General features: G+C 49.7%; 1 protein-coding gene across 1 annotated transcript in view; it reads left to right on the top strand.

Annotated features, from left to right (window-relative positions):
• The window catches only part of LOC309660880 (uncharacterized protein C4orf50), a 119634-nt gene that overhangs the window by 32569 nt on the left and 63791 nt on the right, over positions 1-23274 (top strand). Inside the window, exons 8-12 of the mRNA XM_082461951.1 lie at positions 2659-2715; positions 5343-5525; positions 11341-11389; positions 13366-13530; positions 16338-19386. Coding sequence (XP_082318077.1) covers positions 2659-2715; positions 5343-5525; positions 11341-11389; positions 13366-13530; positions 16338-16687 — 804 coding nt within the window. The 3' untranslated portion in view covers positions 16688-19386. The remainder of the gene's footprint in view (positions 1-2658; positions 2716-5342; positions 5526-11340; positions 11390-13365; positions 13531-16337; positions 19387-23274) is intronic.

Here is a 23274-nt window from a genome sequence, read left to right as displayed (position 1 = left end):
ATAGTTCAGAGAACTGGGATTACTGGTTTAAGGAGAAGAAATAGTGTTCATTCTAAACACATATTGCAAATTTGCTTTCCAAAGTATTGGCACCTACCTCCAAAGCCAAGGCGATTAATGAGGGTATATTTGTCACTGTGCCCTCAACCAGCGTAGGAGGTATGATGACTTTTTTGTCCTGTCTGTCACTGATCTGTGAAAAATAGAACTCCAGTTACACACGTTAGACCTTTTTACCCTACCCAATATATGTTTAAGTCTATTTTTTATTCTTTTCATTCTTTTTGTCTTTCTCTGCTTCAGTTTGGATATTCCTTTCTAATCCGTCTTCCAGTTACGTAATACTCTTTAGGTGAGTTGAATTTGCTCTTAGACTCATTATTTTAGTTCTTCATTTCAGGTATTGTATTTTGCAGTCTTAGAATTTCCATTTGACTAATTTTTTATAGCTTCCAGTTCTCTGATGAAATTCTTGTAATATAATTATTAAACTTTTTGTTTTGTTTTGTTTTGTTTTTTAATTCCTATGATACAGTGAGTTGTACTTTACATTTATTTATTTATTTATGGCTGTGTTGGGTCTTCGTTTCTGTGTGAGGACTTTCTCTAGTTGCAGCAGGTGGGGGCCCCTCTTCATCGCGGTGCGCAGGCCTCTCACTATCGTGGCCTCTCTTGTTGCGGAGCACAGGCTCCAGACGCGCAGGCTCAGTAGTTGTGGCTCACGGGCCTAGTTGCTCCGTGGCATGTGGGATCTTCCCAGACCAGGGCTCGAACCCGTGTCCCCTGCATTGGCAGGCAGATTCTCAACCACTGCGCCACCAGCGAAGCCCTATAATTATTAAACGTTTTAATCAAAGTTATTTTCAGGTCTCTCTCTGGTAGCTCCATTTTACATTCCCACTAGCAATGGATGAAGGTCCCAACTTCACATTCTCACCAACATTTGCTACTGTGTGTCTTTCTGTTGCTAACCATCCTAGTGGGTGTGAGTGGTTATCTCGCTGTGGTTTTGACTTGCATTTCCTTAATGGCTAATAGTGTTGAGCATCTTTTCATGTGTTTATTTGCAATTCATATATCTTTTTTGGAGAAATGTCTATTCAGATCCTTTGTCCACTTTGTAATTGGGTCGTTTCTTTTTTTGTTGCTGAGTTGTAAGAGTTTGCTATATATTCTAGATATGGTCCCTTATTAGCTATAGGATGTGCAAAATTTTCTCCCATTCTGTTGTCTTTTCACTTTCTTCTCGTCTGTTTTTTAATTGCAAATGCCCCAGTACACTGCTCACAGAAACATATTCATGCTATTTCTTACACTGAAGTAGAGAGAAGATTTCATCCAAGCCTGCAAATATTATCGTGTGCCTTTCGAATAGAGGACAGTCTGCTTGGAGCTGGCATTTTACTCTTCAAATATATTCAGAAACGTGTGCCAAAATAGGAATATAGAAATGTTCATTAGAGCCTTGTTTGTAAAGCAAAAAAACAGAAACAATATACATTTTCATAAACAAAGAATTGGTTAAATAAATTTTGTTTCAACCTTATGATTAAATAATATGCAAGATTTTAAAAGAATATGATCGGTTTGTACGTAATAACATGGAATTAACACCACGATTTTATATTAAATGACAAAAGCAAGCTGTAAAACATTTTGTATAGTATAGTTTCATGTGTGTGTATATATACACATATGAATTCTGATTATGGGTATGTAGGGTTAAAAATAGTATTAGAGGTCAGAAGAGGTCAAGGGGAGAGGAAGAAGTACTTTTATTTATCTAGCTTTCTTGTACTGACTACAGAGGGAATCAGAGAGTGAGTGAGAAGAATTCACAGAACACCTGTCTTATTGTAGCTTATTACTGTGTGCCTTTTGAATAGAAGACAGTCCGCTTGGAGCTGGCCTTTTACTCTTCAAATATATTCAGAAACGTGTGCCAAAATAGATGCATAGAAATGTTCATTTTGTGGAACAGGAATTTAGGCAGGACTCGGGTGGGCAATTCCGCTCTGCAAAGCATCAGTGGGGATCACTTGGTGGTATTCAGCTGGATGCTGGGCTAGGCTGGAAGGTCCAAGGTGGTTTCACACACGTGCCTGCCGCAGACAGTAATAATGATTTATATTCATCGAATGTTGACCAGATGCCAGGCCTTGTCTAAGCACTTTACAGGAATAGATTCACAGAGTCCTTATCCAATCTTCACCCTTAGGTGGGCACTAATATTAACCCCACTTTACAGATGAGAAAGCTGAGGCAGAGAAAGACTTGAGTTGCACAGGGTCCCAGTTCTAGTGAGTAGCTGGGCCGGGGTTAGGGTGTCTGGCTAGGGAACCTATAGGTTTAACACCACACCAAAGAACTCTGGCACCTCTGCATGCGGAATGGGGAAGTCTTCCTTCCTGAAGTAAGAGGCAACAGAACTGGCCCTGGCAACTGCAGTCTGGCAGAGCTCATTCTCCAGTGCTCAGAGCATCCTTCCTCCTCTGATCTGGCCGAGGAGCTGATGGGAAAGGTCCCTGTTCGCACCGAGAACTCCTGTGGGGAAAGAGAGGGATAAGAGCCAACCTCTCTGAGCATGGCTCGCCTGTGGACGCACCGAGCTGTGTGATCCACGGCTCAACGTTATCAAAAATCTCGGTTCTCTTTCAGGCTGATGCACTTCAGAAAAAGCACCATGAAGCAAATTTGGCTGTGACTCCTTTGAAGGTAATACATGTGTGAAATCAATATGAAATGTCCCTTTCAAAAGAAAAAAGAGCTTAGTATTTTTCCCGTTAGCAGGTAGTCCATCTCTATTGTATAAGAACACTGGAAAGAAGAAGGAAAGAGACAAATGGCACCCCAAGTCCCTATTTGAATCTAGCATTTGCATGTATTTTCTTCCAGTATATTTTACATGTGTCTGAGATCCTACTCTACCTGTATGTCTGTGTCCGGCTTTTTCCACTTGGGGGTATAACCCACAGGGGCTGTCCTTGTCTTTACCAGCCTTTGAAGCTGCTGTTCATGCTGCAGTCTAAAGCAGGAGACACCGCAGTTCATAAACCTTCCAGACCCTTTCGGGTGCTCAAATCCCTCTGTCCATTCTCCTTCCCTCTCTCCCTCCCTCCCTCTCTCTTTTGCCTTATTGCACATAAACACCATGATGCACATTTTTTATTAGAAAAGTTTTCCCCACGTATCTAGACATTTCTTGAGGACAGATTCCCAGAAATGGCATTACTGGCTCACAGGGTTTAACATGCTAACTGAAAGTGTAGTTTGGTTGAGGTGGCACATTTAATCTCAAATATGGCACCTGGATTTGGGCGGTGGACCTGGAGGGGCTGCTTTTTCTCTCTACTCTCTGGGCAGGGTGGACTTAGAAGGGGCTCTGGCTGGGAGTTAGAAGGACATGGTTGAGCCCCGGGACCCCACTGACTTGCCAAAGCCCACTCACTCTGAAATAACAGTAATTCCTGCTCGGCTGCTCTCACAGCTTCTTCTGACCCTTCATGGATGGTGTTCATGGAAAAGTGGAGAGCAAAGTGTAAAGCTCTTGAAAATGGGAGGTTTTCTTGCTCCTTCGTTATTTTCAACATTTGCTATGTATCATTTACTTAAATGAGAACCGTAATCCCTTGTACACGACAAAGTGCTTTACAAACTCAAGATGGAAAGAGAAAGCACCAGCACCACGTCATTCACACGAGGCAAGGCCTGAGCAGAAGAGGTCGGGCTGGACGGGAGGAGCCATAGCGATCTGGGTTCAAGATCCAGCCCCTCCTCAGGGGCGTCAGTCACCGCTGGAGGCTCAGTTTTCTCATCTGCAGATGGGAATCGTGATTCCTAACCTGGCGTGGGAGGTTTTGTAAGGATTCTAATGACGATGGCCACTCTCTGTTGAATGCTTGCCATGTGCCAGGTACTCCAGACATATTTTCTCAATAGCACAGTTTCTCAACATGTCAGGAACATGTCAGGAACATGAAGGCTACTCTATGGATAGGGAAACTGAGGCTCAGAGAGATGCAGTGCCTTGCCCATAGTCACACAGAGCTACTCAGTGGCAGAACCAAGATTTAACCCAGTTCTGTCTGATGCCAAAGGCTGCAACCTTCCCCTTGACCTCGCTGTCTCTCCAAGAGCCCAGTGGAGTCATTGTCACCGTCAACAATGGCCTCTTTCTTGGGAGAGCTGCACATAGTAGGTGTTCAGCTGATGCTGGCTGAATGAAGAGGCCCCGATGTTTCAGGGATGTGATTCAGGGGGCCTGGGGCACCCCAGCGTCCAGGTCAGACCACCCTCCTGTGCTGCCTGCCTGCGGTACTGGGCACCCGGACATCACTGCCTAGAAACTGATGTGCAAAAGTCCCCGACCCTCTGGGATGGGCTTGGAAGGGAGTTCTGGCAGGAAGGGGTCATCACCTCCTCCGATGGAGCAGGAGATGGTGAGAGTCTATCAACCCCTCCAGACATGCACAAATGTGGGAGGTCATTTCATGGTGGGAGGGTCATGAACTCGCATCACTCATGTAACACATCTCTCCCACGGGCCACGCTGTGCCCAGCCACGGCGTAGGGACGGTGCCGGGGACCCAGGGGAGTGTCAGCCTTGACCTTGAGGATCCCCCAGGCTATGTGGGAGACAGACCCACAAATACAAAGATTAACTGCTGGGACAGAAGGAAGCCAGGAGCCTGGGCACAGAGAGACCCAAGTCCTGAGCATGAGGGAAGCCTGCCCGGGGAGACGATGCCCAGGCTGGCCTCTGAATGGATCTGCGCAAGGCTTTTCTGGGCTTGGGGCATGAGCTACAAAGGAGTGATGAGGAAGTTCTGGGGTGCCGGGGTTGGGGAGTGGACCCGTGTGTCCGGAACAAGAGGAGTGAGAAGGAGGGTGGTCGTGATCGGGCTGGAGAGGCACAGGGACAGGTCTGACCTTTCGTGCATGAGGGCCTGCCTGGGCTGGCCCCGTGTGCGTGCTTTGCCTGCACCATCTCCTTTGGTCCTGGTGCCCTGATGATGCCCAGGGTACAGATGAGCAAGTCGAGGGATAGAGAGGGGCTTGTCTCATAGCTAGCTGAAGTCCACGCTGCCTACCCGTCCAGAAGGCGTCCAGACAGCAGTGAGGAGCCCCTGGGGTGCTGGGCAGCAGCACGGCCCCTTGTTTTCAAAGCTGGCTCTGGCTTCTGGGTGGAGGGAGGGATTGCAGGGAGGAGGCTGAGCTAAGGCAGGGCTGCGGGATGCAGAGCAGGGAGCCGATGCCCTGCCCCCCAGCTCAGTCATCCAGCCCCCCTGGGAGTCCTGCATGCGTGGACCCACCTGACTGTGTCTTCCCTCCCACCCTTTCAGGCTAAGCTGGCTTCCCTGGTCCAGAAGTGTCGGGAGAGGAACCACCTGATCACATACCTGCTCCAGGAGCTGCACAGACACGGGGTGGAGAACCACCAGCTCTCCGCGACGGCAAGCAACGTGGTGAATGACCGGGCGCTGGCGGAGTACGCGGCCACCTTCCTGGCTCCGGGGGTCCCACAGGTACATTCCCACAGACAGCCCTGCCCTCTTCCTGTTGGGGCTGTGAGCTCAGCAGCCTACCCTCCACCTGCCTGACCTGCCCTGTCTCAATTCAGCATCAAACAAGCACTGTGGCGTTTATTTCACTAGATGGGTCTTTCACGTGTGCCTCAAGACCTTAGTACTGCTTCCTCTGGCAGATTTTTTTGTCTGTCCTGTAGCCTCCACCATCCATCCTTCAGGGCACAGTTTAGGTGTGACCTTGCCCAGGAGCCTGCTCTAAATTCTGCGGACCACAGGATTAGCCACACGCCCCTCCGTCCTTCATTGCACATGGATATGACTGACGTGGGACATTCGAGGGATTTGCCCCCTACTGTTAGGGGAGTTTTGTCAGCGTTTCTCTGTTGAAACCAGAGCTGCTTCATATCCATTTCTGTCTCCCTAGTGCCTGGCACAGAAAAGCTACTCAGGGAATATTTGTTGAATGAATGAAGTAATGAAGTAAATGAATGAGGATTTCCTCTCCTAACGGTCTACAGAAGAGGGAGGAAACAGAGGCTCAGAGAGGTTGGAAGTCTCTCTTGAGGTCACACAGCTACGAGGTAGTGCAGATGGTGATGGATACCAGTTCTGACCCAGGTCTAGTAAAGATGCTCCCGGGTCTCTGCCTGGCTCTCAACAGTGGTACCTGGGTGTCTGTGTGCATGCAGCACCCTTGGGTGCTCAGCTGATCTGCCCATGCGCGCACGCACACGCGCACTCACACACACACACGCACACGCACACGCAAGCACGCACACATACTCAGACACACAGCCCCATTCCTGGGGACCAGCCAGCTGTGCCCCCACCAGACTAGCTCAGCTCCTGATGATGCGAGGGTGAAATGCAGCTGCTGCTGTGCACGCAGCCAGCCCTGTTTTTCAGGGTCCCTCCTGGGCTCTGCCCTCAGGGGGGCCTGCTTTTGGCAGTGTAGCTCCAGGCCTGCGTCACCTTCCTCGGCCTTCCCAACCCAGCCTCTGCAGGCCGACCCTCTCTGTCCCTTCCTTCCCCCACAGCCTTCAGGGTTTTAGGTGTCCTCTCGTCCAAATTGCCACACAGTGGACATGGACACCAGGAGGCCAAGGGGCCTGCTCATGGCCATGGCGACTTGGTTCAGAGCCAGAATTTGAATCCAGAGCCCCAGACTCACGGTCCAGTGCTCATCCCTTTGCCCGAGGGTTTCAAGCCTCTTCAGAGGCAGAATAAGGATGGAGAGAGAGGTCAGCATCTTGTCAAGGGACCGGGCACAGTCCCTGTGTGCAGAGTTCCAGGGAAGATATTGGATGCGGCAGGTGTCACCTGGGAGGGAGGCTGGCTGTGTGCTGAGAAGGCATCATTGCACTGAGGGCCCCACCCTCCAAGGGCTGCTCTCGGTCTGGCAGCCTCTGAAATTAGACCCGATTTGTTCACTGGGATTGAACAGGCTGACTTACATTGACCAAATTCACAGAGACTGAGGTATAAACCTGAACACTAACTTAATAGTTTCCCATGAGAGACTGAACTGCGTGCAGGATGAAATATTGGATGGATGAAAAAATAATCAGCATATTCTCTCCCTATAGTGGAGTTATCTGGAAAGTCAAGTTCATTCATTCATTTTTTTCATTTGTAAGTCAATATATATTTATAGTCAGAAGGTCATTCAATGAGAACAGAGAGTGTTAATGGTGTCATCAGCCTGATGCGTTAGTTTCCTGTAAGGATGTGCTCCACATGACTCCCCTGGGGCCAGGGTGTCTCCCCACCCAGACCTTTTGAAAGGCTATGGCCAATCATAAGCTTCTACTTCCTCCTTTTAAGGTGACTTTGAATTGGCCGTGATCCATTTTGCATTATTTTGCAGTTCAGCTCACCAAGAACACCCCCATTTTCATGATCTGGGAGGCGGCTCACTGTTTCCTCCACAAACCACAAAAGCCTGGCTCTGCCATTTCATTCCACAAATATTTATTGAGCACCTGTTGCCACAAGTCAGGCATGGTGCTTGGGGTTGGGGAGAAATGGTGAACCGAACAGGCCAAAACGTGCATGCAGTCAAAGAGAGAAATAATCATAAATTATAGCGAGCGTCAAGAAGGAAGGGCTTAGACAGAGACTGTGTGTGTGTCTTTGGAAAAGACCTTAATTGCTCTGAGCCTCAGTTTGCTCATCTGTAAAGTGGGAATATTACGACCTACTTGGCAGAATGGACATGAAGACAGTTGGAGATCATGAAGCACCTTGTGCAGGGATGTCCCACGAGTTAGAAACCTGGTCCTCGGGTGAGCAGTTGCCAAGGGGGCGGGTTCTGGCACCCAGGAGCCCTGGCTTCAAATCTTAGCTCTGCTGCTGTCTAGCTCTGTGGCCTTAGGAGGGGACACTCACATGTATCACTTACCCTGGGGACTTTATGTAACTGACTCAGGTAGTCCTTCCGTGGGGGAGGTGCTATTATTATCCCCCTTTCCAGATGGAAAACTGAGGCTCAAAGAGGTTACAAGTCGTGCCCAAAGACACACATCTATAAGCAGCTTTCTAGCTCAGCTTTTTGTGTGTTAAATCGTTTGCCTGAGCAGAGCTGGGATTTGAACCTGGCCGTGGGATTCTGTGCACTGCAGCTGCGACCCCTGTGCGAAGGGGGGTGTGTTGGGTGTCTTGCAGGGCTGTGGGGCATGTGGGCAGCAGCACGGGCTCTGGCACATACAGACTAGGCCTTCAGTGAGTCTGTCCCTCTTGTTGCTGGAAGGCCAATCCTCAGTGTGCAGATATAAGGCAGTGGGGAAAAAAACCCCTGTGATGTGTTTAAGAAGCAAAGAGGGCTCCAGGCTGGCTGGAGTGAGGGATCCCAAGTGGAGGAGTTCCGAGAGGCTGGATGGGAGGTCACGGACACCTGACTGCCCGCAGGGGTGTTTGCATTTGGTTCTGCAGTGAATGGAGAGCTGCTGAAGGGGTGGAACAGGATCGATGTGCTTCGGGAAGAGGAACCCTGCAGGCCTGTGGGCTGGATGTCCACAGGCTGGCCTTGCACCCGCCCTGGTGGCCTTCCTCTAGCTCTGCTGGTTCTCTCCAGCTCGGGCATTGGTCCTGAAGCAGGAGGATTCCACGAGGCTAGCTTGGCCAGCTGTCCTACTGTCTTCCATCTGGGAACATGGGGTCTTGCCACCTCCCTGGCTTTAGCTGAGATGGGAGCACGGGAAGGGCGGGTTCCTTCCATTCTTGGACTCCTAAATGGAGACGGGGGGTTCTCAGTTCCACCCCATCCCCCAAACTGGCTTGACTGGGCAGGGCTCAGGGCACCTTCTCAGGGCCTCTTAAGTTCCTCCCCCCTCCCCAGTCCCAGGACACCTATTTTTTCTGGATCTCACCAGGACCTAGGCTATTGACATTCCCAAGCCAAGAATGAGACACCTTCTTTGTTGCTTGTACTCAGGTGTCATCCCCTTCTTGGAGGCAGATGCCCGGGTGCCAAGGGGAAGTAGTTCAGGGGTGCCCTCCTGCCCATGCTTGCAGGGTCCAGCCTGGGGTCAACTCCACAAATGGCAGGTCCATCAGAGACCTGGGTGGGTTGGCCCCGCCTGACTCCCTGCGGTTCCTGGGACGTGAGGATTATTGCCCTCTCTTCACACACATTGTTTCACCCGGCAGATAAAGACACCCCAGATCCTGAAGAATTGCCACTCTGTGACAGTCCTCTGTGCCAAGCCACTCCGGTGCTTCACCTCCCAAAGCCGCCTGCTCTCTTAGGCCTTGGTAGCAAGGGGCGGGGGTTGCTGACCTCTTGTAGGGCTCTGTGAGGGTTGAACAAGATCCCACCTGAAATTCCCCTCACAGTGCTGTCACATAAAGACACTCACAGAGGATGTAGGGTCCCTTCAAGCAGAACCAAAGTACTGCTCCACTGGGGGAGGTCAGGGGATTGACGTACTAACACCTGAGGGTCATGGAGACCCCAGCCTCGGAGAGACACAAGCCACCTGGCAAGGAGGCTGCTAATTCCACTTCCTCCTGCCCTGCTTTTTCCTCTTTCTTCCATGTCCTGGAAACATCTTGCTCTCCTCTGGGCATTGGTCAACAAGATCTATATATGGGCCTTTGGAAATGGAATCTCATCTTGAAAGAAGCAGTGAGACTGAGAGCCCTAAACTCCCTTAATTCATTAAATCAACAACCCCGAGCCTGGGCCCCCAAGGATCCAGGCAATTATTTTCTCCTGATGTTCTACCTTTTATGAAGTTGAGAATATTCCCCCAAAAGTTTACCTGGGGAGAGGGGTCGGGGAGTGGAGTGTGTAGGGTGAGGCTTTATCCGTCTGCTACTGTATGTGGAGCATTTAGTAGACGTTCATTTTTTTTAAAATTAATTATGTATTTATTTATTATTTATGGCTGTGTTGGGTCTTCGTTTCTGTGCGAGGGCTTTCTCTAGTTGTGGCAAGTGGGGGCCACTCTTCATCGCGGTGCGCAGGCCTCTCACTATCGCGGCCTCTCTTCTTGCGGAGCACAGGCTCCAGACGTGCAGGCTCAGTAATTGTGGCTCACGGGCCTAGTTGCTCTGCGGCATGTGGGATCTTCCCAGACCAGGGCTCGAACCCGTGTCCCCTGCATTCGCAGGCAGATTCTCAACCACTGCGCCACCAAGGAAGCCCTAGACGTTCATTCTTATTTCACTCTGACAAAACCCTGCAAGGACCATATTAGTGGCTCCACTCTGCAGATGGAGAGAACAAGGTTCAGAGAGTTCAGCTGACTTGGCCAAGACCATGGAGCCCGTAAACAGCAGAGCCAGGTTTCAACCTGCGGCTGCCTGGCTCCAAGCCTCTCCAGGCCTATGGGATAAACGAGGAGCAGGAAGCAGGGGAAAGATCTATAGATCTCTGATCAGGTACTGAATATGCAGTGCCTCCAGAAGTAGTTTAGTGCCTGTGAGACTACTCTGTGGATACAAAAGTCAATGAAACCTCAGTTTCACTTTGAAGAAGTCTGTGTCTAGTAAGACTAGCTCCAAACCCAGGTGTGAACAAAAGCATTCACTTGAAACATAGCAATGAGCAGAGAGAAGGAGATTTATTTGGGAATATAATCCCTGGAGAAGGAAGCACACAAAATAGGCCTTGAAGGATTAAAAAAGAAGAGTTTTACTAGCTGGAAGGATGGCGTGAAGGCCCTCTAGGCTGAGAGACCTGCATGAGCAAAGGCACTGGGGTGTGAAGGGTCATGGTACTCGAAGACACACGGTTTTAGGGGATATAAGTGAAGTGCTCTCAGAGCAGAGTTACCATTGCCGCTTCACCTCTTCCTGTGTGCGTGTGGTGTCCAGGAGGACAACTAGCCCACCAGGGGGTGGTGCAGGGACTCAGGTCCAGCCCGACCTGGTTTCCTGGGTGACTGAGTCAGGAGTCCCAGGTGCAGCTCAGCAATCAGCTCTCACAAGGTGTCGAAGGGACTTCCACACAGAGAGAGTATTTCTCCTGGAGACTCTGCCGTCCAGCTGCCCTCATTTCCCCCCTTTTAAGAGCTTTTAAAATGCAGTCATCAGTTTCCCTTTGGAGATTCAATTTGAGTAAAGGAAGTGGAAGATTTTCCTCGCACCTGTATCCCTGGGAGCAAGTCCTGGACCCCTCTGAGGGTCGTAGGCAGAGGAGGAGGGGAGGTCCTGCCTGTATGTTCGCACACACAGGGAGGAGTGGATCTGGCCAGAGAATGCACTTTCTGCAGCGGTGAGGGGGCTGGTTTTTCCAGTCGTAGTTGTCTGTAGAAGGCTTTTCCAGCTGTGTCATGAAGAATAACTGCTGAGATGTCTTTTCTTCCAGACAAGCCATCACCTGGACGTCGAGTCTGAGAAGACAGCAGTTGTAAGAGGTCAGTGTGATTTTCAGTTAGGAATAGTCTGCATGCTCAGACACAGTCCACACCTGCAGGACAATCTGACAGGTGGGCCAGGGTGGGGAAAAGCCCACAGTCAAGTGCAGATGACTAAAGGAAACCAGACCACACTATCTTGCACTCTCTTCCCTACTGACTCTCCCTTTTCATTTCACTACTTAAGGAGAACGCATTAGAAAACTACTGCCACTGCCAAAATGGCCAAATTCTGCAACCCTGTAACTTCAGTCCTGGAAATTTATCCTAAGGAAATAATTCTATATGTGGAAAAGCTCAATGGACAGGCAGATTCATGCCAGGGTATTGATAACAGTGAAAAACTGTGGGGAAAAACTCCAGTATTGTTAATTAACCCATATTCACTGAGTATGAAGTACTAGTCACTAAAATGATGCTGATAAGTACCAATGTGATAGCATGGGAATTAGGATATCCTACTAAATTAAAAAAGGATAGAAAATGGAATGTATCGGAGGACTACAATGATACAACTGTACGTGAACATCTGTGAATGATTGGCAACTTAGGCTAGAAGATAAACTAAAATACCAACAGTGGTTACTTAGATGGTAACATGGGTGGGGTTTTGTTGTTCTATTATTCTTATTGTTAAAAAGAAAATTAAGATGCTATCTGGCCAGAGAGAACTTCCCTGGGCCTTGCTTTACGAGTGCAGTGTAGTATCAGCACTGGGGGAGGGGTGTTCCTAAGGGTTTGTTTAGGGTTACTTTGTTTTCAGGTGCTCAATATAAAAGTGAAGAAAGTATGGATAGAGTTACCTTCAGGCAACTGAGCTGCTCTTGATAACTGCTCGCTTAGCGATTCTTATTACTAGATTCTGTTCTTACAGCTGTGTGATCTTGGATGAGTTAATTAACCTCTCTGAGTCCCAGACTCTTATCTTTAAAAGGAGGATAACATGATCTTTTTCAGAAGTGTTAGTGCCTGACACATTGCAGGGCGCCAACAAACAAGAAGAGGTACCTGGCTTCAGTTTTTAGCTGGTCAGGATGGGCCTGCCCTTCTGTACCTTTGTCTTCTATCCCTGCAGCCTGAGTTGGCATCTGTTTTCACAGTTGGAGGTGCATAAATTCTAGCTGGTCCTGCTTCTGCCACTAGTTTATGCAAGTGTCGTCCCTTCTCTGGGCTCAGGTTCCTCACCTTTAAAAGAAGGAAATGTACTAGATTAATTTAGTTACTTATTCATTCAGCATATCTAGAAGGCTGCCATGTGCCAGATCCCCGATAGGTGTTGTAGGGCTTACAAAAATGAGTCAGCTTCAGAGGTGGTGGTCCTTGCGCTGAAGGAGCTTACAGCCTGGTAGTGGACAGTGAAGCAGGCAGGCAATTTTCTAGGATATCCCAAGACCATGGCAGTACCATCAGAGGGCTGTGAATGTGGCACTCAGAGTTCAAATTGCACCCAAGAGGGCCTCTGTTGTGGGGTGAAGGGATCTGGGAATGAAAGACAATGAAAAGGCTCAGAGACTTGTTGATTTTTTTTTTTTAAAGGTTATTTTATGACATATAGGGTTGTTTTAAATTTATTCATTTATTTATTCATTTTTGGCTGCTTTGGGTCTTCGTTTCTGCGCGCGGGCTTTCTCTAGTTGCGGCGAGCGGGGGCTACTCTTCGTTGCGGTGCTCAGGCTTCTCGTCGTGGTGGCTTCTCTTTGTTGCAGAGCACAGGCTCTAGGCACGCAGGCTTCAGTAGTTGTGGAACGTGGGCTCAGTAGTTGTGGCTTGCAGGCTCTAGAGCACAGGCTCAGTAGTTGTGGTGCATGGGCTTAGTTGCTCCGGGGCATGTGGGATCTTCCCGGACCAGTGCTTGAACCAGCGTCCCCTGCATTGGCAGGCAGATTCTTAATCACTGCGCCACCAGGGAAGTCTGACTTGCTGATTTTTAGAATAGACTTCTGAACTGAGGCTTGACTGAGAACATTCTCTTCTAGCTCAGAAATACCTCCTGAATCCCGAAATGGACAGTGTCCTCCAAAGACCTTTGCATTCAGAGTCCTGGCCTATTCCAGAGGCTGAGTGGCCAGCACAGACAACTCAACTGGATTCTTTGAAGGTGAGAGGACATCAGTCACTTAATTTCTCAAATAAACGTTTTTATTGAAAGTATAACTCACATACAGAAAAGGTTACAACTCGGAAATGTACAGCTCAATGAATTGTCATGGAGCGGTATGTGCCCATAAAGCCATCACCAGGTCCAGAACTAGAAAGTGACCACAAAGCACCCCTCTGTTTTCCCCTTCTAGTCTATTTTTATTATCTGTTTTTAAATTTTGTGTATTGGGTCATATCATGTGTTTTGTGTCTTGTTATTTTTCACTGAGTGCTAGACATCATGTGTGAAAATGTGAAGATGTAATTTGATAGTGTCTTCATCCAGACAGGACTTCCTTTGTTCCGCACATCAGAACTGATTCAGAGATAATTTTAGTACTTATGAGATCTGTTTTATTTCTTGCTCACTCTTACTCTTAGGGCATAGCCTTTCATGGTTCCAAGCAAAAACCTGTAATGTTTATCAGTGTCCTTCCCCAGCCGCTTCCCACTCCATGAGGCTGTCAAAATCTCTGCTTAGCTTTCTACCTCTCAGCCACCACAATCACACACAGGCTTCACCTTCACTTGGAGGGAAATACAGCCTTCAATGTGAGCCAACTACTCTTGGCTTCTCTCCTACCTTGAATTTTAGTCCCACAAATCCTCACAGTCTTTGTAGCTCTCAGATGTTTTCAAATAGATCTTTTGCTATATTTTGTCCAGCTTTCCTAGATGCTCTTACTGGAGGTTTGGTCCAAAATGTCCTAATCAGTCAGAGCCAGAGAAGCACTCTGTTTTCCCAGAGAAAACCTATTTTACTTATGATATTTGGAGTCTGACAGGCCTGAGTTCAAATCTCAGCTGTAATTCAGTGTGATGTTGGGTGGATTACTTACTTTGTCTGTGCTTAAATCTCCTCATCTGTAAAATGGGGATAATGCTGCCTACTGCTGATATGAGGATAAAATCAGATAAGCAGAGTTGACTATGTCTCAGGAAAATAAGAGATGCTCCAAAAAAAAAAAAAGCAGCCATTACTTAGGAGGAAACTGATCTTATTCTTGGCATTTTATTTCAACTTATTATTATGTTTTTCTTCTTCCTTTTATTCCTATGGCTTCTCTCTTGCCTTCATGCTTATATTAATTTTTTTAATCTAACAAATGGAGCTAATATTTGCCTCTTGGGGTCTTTGGGACAATTCAATGAAATCATGCACATAACATAATTACTGTACTGCCTGGCACAGGAGGTGTTCAATAAATTGTTATTGATTGACCTTAAACTTTTTTTTTCTAACTGGTGACTTTCATTTCAAATTACTTATCTGTAGGCTTATTATCTAGTAATGAGAACTTCTTTCCAGCTTTGATCTTTTTCTAGGAAAATTACATCTGACTTTTGATCTTTGACCTACCTTATTACAAGCAGGTAGAAGGCATGTTAGGCAAAGGGAATGACACCTGCAAAGACAGAGGGGTGAATGCTCCTGAAGCATTGGGGGATTGGTAAGCAATTAAACGAGGCTGCAGCATAAAGGAAAGAGGAGTCTAGGAGATCATAATGATGATGTTGATAAGAAAAACAATGAGAAAGAAAACCCCCGCTTCCATTTCTTGAATGCTTACTATGTGCAATGCATCAGCTTTTCCAGTACTCACTATGGGCCCACAAAATAGATCTTGACATTCACTCCACTTCACCTGTGAGAAAAGGTGAGGCACAGAGAGGGTAAATAACCAGCCCCAGGTCACACAGCTAAAGAGCTGAGGTTCCAACATAGGCAGTCTGGCTCTAGAGCTGATGTTCTGGTCATTATGTGTCCAGATCATGCTGGGCCTTCACTGGGGGGATGAGAGTTGTCTCTCCTGCCCCCCTTGAGGTTACAATCTGGAGTTCAATGTGAGAAAAAAACCCTCCAATGTCTGCACTCAGTGATACTGGCCAGAACCTGATAGCAAAGCTTTTGAGGAAATAGTTGGAGCATAAATTGAATGAATGGATGAACCCAAGTGCATCTTAATACTCTCATGGTTCCAAGTTTCTCAAGTGTTCCTCAACCTTCTTCAGAGTTCTCACCACACTGTAGAATGCTGCTGGATAAAAACTCCTCCTTTATTGGACATAATTTCAAGGCCACAGGATACTTTTGTTTCTTTATAGCGAGATGACAGAATAGTCAATGTAAATGTCTTTGTTCGAGTGCTTTACACAGTACCTGGTCCACAGGAGGCCTTGTTGGGTGGATTTGGATGAAGAGTGAGGTGGTGGGGGGTGGCTGTTGGGCTCTTTCTCTAGAAGGTCATGCAGGCACCTCGTCCTTATCCCCAGCATTGCATTTTGCCCACAGCCTTGGTTCTGTTCAGTTGTAACAGGCATTGAGGAGCGGAGCTCTCTGCCCTAGGAAAAACAGATTGCAGGCCGTCTCTCTGGGCCGGCTTTTGGTAAGAGCTTCCCATGGTGAAAATGAACTCTAAACGACACCAGGGCATTAGTGACCTAGAAGGAAAACGAGGTCATTTTTGAAAGGCAGTAACTAAATTTGTCATATGTCACAATTATTTTATGGTTGAGCTTAGAGGGAAAAAAAACCAAAAACAGGGGAGTAGGAGGTTGGCATCCAGTGGACATTGCTTTCCTTTTAATGGAAAGGTCATCATCTCTTGTCACCGTGAGCAACAAAATTTACAGAGGACATGACTCTATGGAGATACTGTCAGTGATCGTCTTGTCAGGCCTATAAATGACCTGGGGTTCGAGCCTTCCCCACCCCAATCTCCACTGCCTCGTCTATAACTCAGTGCCGATGGCGTGTGCCTCACTGACATGTAATAGCAGCTGCCTGGCACAGAAAGTGCTCAATAAATGTTCGGTATTGTTGCCATCTCTTCCTTGGATAAAATGTGGGACCAAAGGGGCTTTTATGGACGTGTAGAAGCAGAGACCATTTCGTTGTGCTCTTGCCTCCAGCTTCCCTGGCCCTCGGGGCCGACGCCCGACCCTGGAATGTGCCAGGCTTCCATCGCTGTGGAACCAGGGCTCCCTGTGCAACGTCTGCAAGAAAAAGGTGGAATGTCCTGTCCTGGCCTCCAAGCTGAGCACCTCCTGCCATCCCCCGAGCTCCTGAGCCCCGCAAGGATCCTGGCTTTGCACCAAGAGCTTCGGCAAAGCATCTGCAGCACTTCCCAGGTCAATAAATCACCGCTGGATTTATAAATGGAATAGGACCACTCACTCTCTGGGGCCATTTCCTAGACTCCGTAAATATTTGATGCAGAACTTTCAGAGAGCGTTTTAAGAAATTGGTGCACTCAAAACCCTCATTCAGTGGCAAGTGGCTTTGCCTGTGGCTTGGGGATCTGTGTTGATTGTCAGAGCTCAAGAGAAATACTGGACTTGTGAATTCTTAGGAGTCCAGCTTTGCAAATATCCAGGCAGCAAAGGCAATATTTTCTGTTCCAAAACCTACCGAGTGACCGGCCCAGTGGCTCTCCACTGGGTATGATCCCCCCATCCCGCCGGGCAAAATCTGACAATGTCTGGAGAAATTTTTTGTTGTCACAGCTGGGAAGCTGCCACTGGCATCTAGTGGGTAGAGGCCAGGGATGCTGCTAAACGCCTACAGTGCACAGGACAGCCTTCTAGAACAAAGAATTGTCCAGCCCAAATGTCAGCAGTGCCGGGGTTGGGAGGCCCTGGCCTGATCTAATAGCTCCTAACATTGTCAGCTGCAGAGAACTGTTTTGTTATTTTCCTGCCTGGGGCCCTTCCCCATGTTTTAAAAGATTTTTGTCTACCAAAGGAGACACTTAATTTAAGTAATTATCTCTCTCACATTTTAAAACGTTAAAACCAATCAAAACTTTCTGATAAGTCCATTCATTCAACAGGCATTTGTGGACATCTAATATACACCAGGCAATATGATATGAGGGAGAAAGAGGTGAGTCCACGTTGGCCCCTGCCCCAGGGGCTCACAGGGCAACAGAGGCACACGTGTAAACAACTCACCGTGCAGTCACGGTTAAGTGTGCCGTGAGATGCGAGACAAAGGGCTTTGAAGCCAGTTCTGCCTGGCTTTGGGGAATGGGAGGTCATTCCAGAAGGAATGGCTGAGCAGAGCCCATAGACCCAACGAGGTAAGGTGTTCAGTACATGGGTGAGGTGGGGAAGGAGGGAACAGCATGGGCAAAGGCTCTGAGGATGAAACTGGACTTTGGTGTGCCACCAGAGGGGGAATGTGCAGAGTAGCCCTTTGCCAAGCCGGGTGCAAAGAGTCACTGCCTCATCCCTATCCAGCATCAATTACTTCCTCCGGGAACAGGACCCTGCCCTGACCCAGGTGTGGGACCCAGAGGCAGAAGAAGAGTCAAGGGGGCTTGGGCCACAGGTGCCCAGACCCTGTCCCCGGGCTTACCGATCGGAGACATCATATCTCTCCTTAGCAGGGGCTGGTGAGGGGCTTGTCACATAAGGACAAGGAAGGACCAGGACAAGAAACCGAGGGCTCCCGGGGCAGTAGGCAAAGCATATTGATTTTATTTTCATGTATTTTAGCTTTTTATGTGGAAATGAAAAGTGCAAAGAGTTCCCACACACCCTCAGCCAGCTTCCCCTGACGTTAGCACCTTATGTACCTAACCATAGCCCAAGGATAGAACTGAATGGATTTATTTTGAGGAGAACTGGGGGGCCATCAAGGCGTAAGAAAAGCACATCCATGAGCGAGCATCAGCTCATCAAGCTGCTACTGTCTTCATTAGCCCCCGGGACTGTCGTGGGTCATCACGTCCAACCGCAGTTCCTTGGATTGGGTTACCAATGGATCCACCCATTCATTTGTTCATTCAGCATCTAATGTAACTGCCATGTGAGCTCCGGAACCTCGGGTAGGTGCTGGGAAGCAAGAATACAGAAGATGCCCATCTCCGTCCTCCAGAACCTCCTGTAAGCCCTGTGGCCCCATCACACCCCAAGGAGTCCCCAGATTGGAAACCACTGCTGTCATCACTTTCACGGTTTGAATCAGCACAGCCACCCCATAACTGCCGACTGTGCGGCGTCCTGCAGAGCTGGTTTGCGCTCACCTCTTCTGCCCTCGCCTCCCTTTTTTCTGGGACGATGCCATGAGCTTTGATCACTGGGGGTACGCTGAAGACAGGCTATGAACCGGCTGATGTCGGGGTGAGCAGCCAGCTAAGCCACAGGGCCGAGCCTGCCGGATGCAGTCAAGGCCATTTCTGGTCCCCAGATACTCCCACCAGGTTCAGACATCGGTGTTCTGTCACCTGAGCGCTCCCTCCCGCCTCTGCTCACATGCTGGGCTTCAGCAGAAAGGCCGCCGGGGAAAATCCATTAAAGAAGCCACGGCAGTCTTTGCAGCGTAGCCCGATGATTCCATAATAAATCATGTTCTGAAGCCAGGAGCCGCTTATTATTAACCTGAGCCGTGAATCCGCCTGGGGCTGGCACTTTGGATTTCCTCAAGCTGGGTCACTGCTTTGTGCTGTGATTCCTCCTGGTGACACGTTTGCGATGGTGGATGGTAGACTGCGGCATTTGCCTTGCCTCGACCGTAGACTCCCGTCCTTGGAAGGGGCCCCGTGTTCCCCTGCTGCCCCCTTGGTGGGCCTGATGGGGCCAGGGCCCAGCCTGGTCAGATGCTCCCAGGCGAGGGACAGGACCTGCTCTGGCGACCGAGTGGTGACAGGCAGGAACCCAGCCCGCAGGAGCTGGCTCGGGCCGCCCCTCCCACCAGGAGTGACCCAAGGCCTCTGGAGACCAGCCAGATGGACCAGCCCAGCTGCCTCTGCAGAAAACAATTTGTCACACGGGGCTGTCAGCAAGCAGCAGTGGACGCCTTCTTGGGGGTGCCTGGCCGAGCTACGCAGAGCAGGAGCCCTGAACACAGTGAGGTAAATGCACACCCCGCCCCCGCTGCTGCGAACCACCTGGGCTTTTAGGCAAATCGGATGAGAGGGTTGGCTTGGCCCCTGGCCAAGCGGTTCAAGTGCTCAGTGCAGCCTCTCCCTGCACCTGATTCACTGCCATTCACTGCCATGCCCTTCTGGGAGGCATTTTGCTCCTACAGCAAAGCGGTCTGTTCAGCAAATATTTCCCTGAGAACCTGCCGGGGCAGATGAGGCACTGGGGGGCTGGGTCTCAGGGGTCTCACTCCAGGTCCCCATCCTCCAGGCTCCTGCGGGGACGGATGTGCAGATAGCCGGAGACCGAGTGGCATAAGCAGGGTGCAGCAGGGAGAATGCAGGGTCCAGGGGCACAAAGCAGTGGCTGACCAGCGAGGGAGGGGTCAGGGAGGGGTCAGTGGTGACTGAGGTGGGCCCCGCAGATGAGCAGGGCTCAGCCAGGGAGAGAGTCCTTGCGGGCGGGGGCAAACACACAGGCAAAGGCTTGGGGTGGTGTCGGGGGTAGGAAACCAGAGGTGGATGGAGATACACGTGCTTCTATAATCCCCCGGTGGAAGGCGCTGCTTTTTTTTGCAATCCCACTGTGACTTTCCTGTTTGATTTTACATGTGTCTTTAGTATAGGGAAGACATTTTCATGCTTCAAAATTCAGAAGGCACAGAAATCTATATGGTGCAAATCTCCTTCCCACCCCTGTTCCCGGTTCCCCTCCCCAGAGGCAAACATGACCCCAGTTTCTTATGACTCCTTCCAGAGATACCCTGTATATTCTAAGCAGTCACACACCCGCACACACACACACCCGTTTTACCTCGATGCCTGTGCTCTGGTTTTTTCAGTTCATTTATCTCGGTGATCATTCCCCATCAGAACATAAGTTTTGTTCATTCAGTTTTTAAACACTTGCACTGTTTTCCATTGTGTGGATTTTACTAGCTCCCTTTCAACGGACATTCGCATTGTTTCTGATCTTTTGCTGTTAAAACCGGTGCTGTCATGAAGATGCTTGTACATCCATCCCTTCACTCACGTGTGAGTTCATCTGAGGGCAGATTCCTAGAAGAGGAATTTCTGGGTCAGAGCAGAGAAGCCTTTGTCGCTTTGAGAGCCCTGTCCACACCCACTCCCCGCCCCACTTTGAGACGGTACAGTTTTCTCTCCCCCTCATGAGGCTTGGGGGTCCCAGCCATCATGCACCCTAGGATGTGCTGATTCAATTCAGCATTTACTTTTTGAGCCTCAACCATGGACCAGCGTGGTTTGAGGCGGTGAACTAGACAGATGGGGCCCTGCCCTCAGGAGGAGGGGATACATCAGACTGGGGAGACGGCTCAGTGAACAGGACCCCAGCGAGGGACCGTCCGTGTTTCCCTCCTGCAGTCACTGGCCGCCCGGACAGGAGGCTGATGCGTGGGCATGAGTGACCTCAGTGCAGGGAAGCTGGGGTCTGGCCACCAGGGACGGACAGCTGATAAGGCCCTGAGGAACCTGGAGGCCAAGGGGGAGCAGAGAAGGTGGAGTCTGGGCTGAGCCATGATGGGCGATATTGTCCTGAGAGCAGAAGTGGTGGCCTGGGTGGAGGCCAGTCAGGAAGGGACCTAGGGCTTCTGAGCTACGCTTATGCCAGACACCGTGCTCAGTGGTGGACACTCCAGCCCGGGCTTCCCCCAGACGTAGAAGCCCGGCTAGGGCAGAGGAAGCCGGAGGAGGGCTGGCAGGGGCCAGGGCAGAGGAGGCATGGGCGGACGGTCCCACGTGGCAGTTGGTACCCAGGCCGGCTCTCCCGAGCAGGTGGATGGGGTGTGGGCCCTGAACACAGAGTCCTGCCTTCACATCCCAGCGTCACCATGCTCCCCACCTGCGGGCCTTGAGCCAAGGCCCCTGAAGGCTTGATTTCCTCCTGAGAAAATGGAAATAGCATCATAACCTCGTCTTACCTCACTGGCATCTCACAGGAGATGCCCCGTGACCAGCACCTCGCCCATGGCCCTCCCAGCCCAGGTGCGCATCCCTCCTTCTTTCCTTCTAATGCTGGGAGGCAGGTGGCCCAGGAGCTGAGCACACATGCCCTGCCTGGGTTTGAGCTCTGGCTCCTCTCCTCACCTCTGCTCTCTGTGCCTCAGTGTTTTAATCTGTACAATGGGGTTGCGTACAGCCTAGGGTGGTTTGTGAGGGGTGAGTGAGTAAAAGCACTAAAAAGAGGCCCTGGGATGTGGTGAGCGCTATGGGAATGCTGCCATTGTTTCCTCTTGATGCATGTGATGTTAAAAAGCAGAATGAGAAGATGAAGAATCGGTGAAGTCCAGGGTGTAAGCAGAGGGCGCGGATCGCTAGTGGTACAGATGAGACAGAGCTTAGGACTGAAAAGCCTCCCTGAGGAGGCAGGTGTAAAGAGACTGGGGGAAGTGATGGTGCTGTGTCAGGTCTGTGGGTGATGATGCAGCCAAGCTTATCCAGGGCTGTAAGGAGCCGGCCGAGAGCTTTTCAACACTTAACAGTCACAGGAGCTCAATCCCTGTGCGGCTTTGCGCTGACCCTCCCCCCACCGGCTCAAACCGCTGCAGTTCCCTCCAGGGTCTTTGGTCCTCTTCCTTGGTCTGCCTCTTCCCGGAAAGCCTTCCCACGGATTCAAGGGTGTCTTTGTCCAGGGCTTCAGGAGGTGGTCTGGGCTGGTGTCTCCCATTTCCTAAAAGCCCCTGTTCAACATCCATGAGGAGGCTCGTTTCCACTGCTTGAGCCAGGCCTTCTCACTTCATTTGACCCTTGTTAAAATGAACAAACCTAACATAGGCGGTAGAGTATAAGCTGTGCAGCTGTTCTAACATCCAGCTCTGCCACCATCAGCTGTGTGACCTTGAGCAAGCTGCTTACCCTCTCTGTGCCTCAGTTTCCTCCCCTGGAAAAACGATGCAAATAACAGACCCACCTCCCAAAGTGTATCTCAGAAGGATTAAGTAGAGGCTAAATGCCTGCCTCTTGGCCATTTGCGGTGTTGATGTTATCTTCAAGTACAACTTGCCACCATGCCTTCAAGTAGAAAGCCAGCATCCCCTGCCATCCAGAAAAAGCGTTTTCAAAAACACAGAAATTACTGTTAGGCATGGAAAATAATTTCCTGAGCTACTTCCTCCTCCCTTTGAGTCCAAGTCTACAGGATGCAGCCCAGCCCCAGGCACTGGCCTTCAGCCCCTCAGGGATCTGACCGACAAACCCCTCCAGCTTCATCCCCCCGACCCCTGCTCTAGCCACAGGGTGACCAAGCATGGCCCCAGGGCCCGGCCTCTTCTGTCCCCTCTGCCTGGCCTGTTGACCTTGAGAGCAGTTACAGGGTGCAACAAAACAGGCTCTGGCCTCAGATTCTGCCTGCCATTTCCTTTCTGTATGACACCGGTACCCCTCTGGGCCTCGGTGTTCTCATCTGTAAAATGGGGACACTTGACCTCATGTCTTAGGAAGACAATTCAGTGAGGCATAAAGCACGGAGCCTGGCTCACTGTGCAAGCTATTATTATTGTTGTTGTTGCTGTTACATTCACCACCTGCTAAAGTCAGGGCTCAGCATGTCTTCCCATTTCCGGAGTTGTATAAAATATAGTGCCCCCACTGGCCAAATAACAACCATCGTTGCCTCAGGCATTGGGCATGCATGGCTTTATCACAGTGTGCCTCTGAAATTCCTCACTGACTAGCCTGTGAGGGATGGGGGTTTATCCCCATTTTGCAGCTGAGAAAACTGAGGCTCACAGATGCCCAGACTGACAGAGCCAGGATTTGAGGCCCAGTCTGTCTGGCTCTGACTCTGAAATCAATTTTTCCTCCGTTGGAGCCAAATCCCAATACCTGACACACGGGTCCTCACACCTGTACCCATGTAAT

The sequence above is a fragment of the Balaenoptera physalus genome, assembly GCF_965194825.1.
Source record: "Balaenoptera physalus genome assembly, chromosome: 5".
NCBI lineage: Eukaryota > Metazoa > Chordata > Mammalia > Artiodactyla > Balaenopteridae > Balaenoptera > Balaenoptera physalus.
The sequence above is the reverse complement of the archived record's forward strand: the minus strand, read 5'-3'. Positions and strand labels throughout refer to the sequence as shown.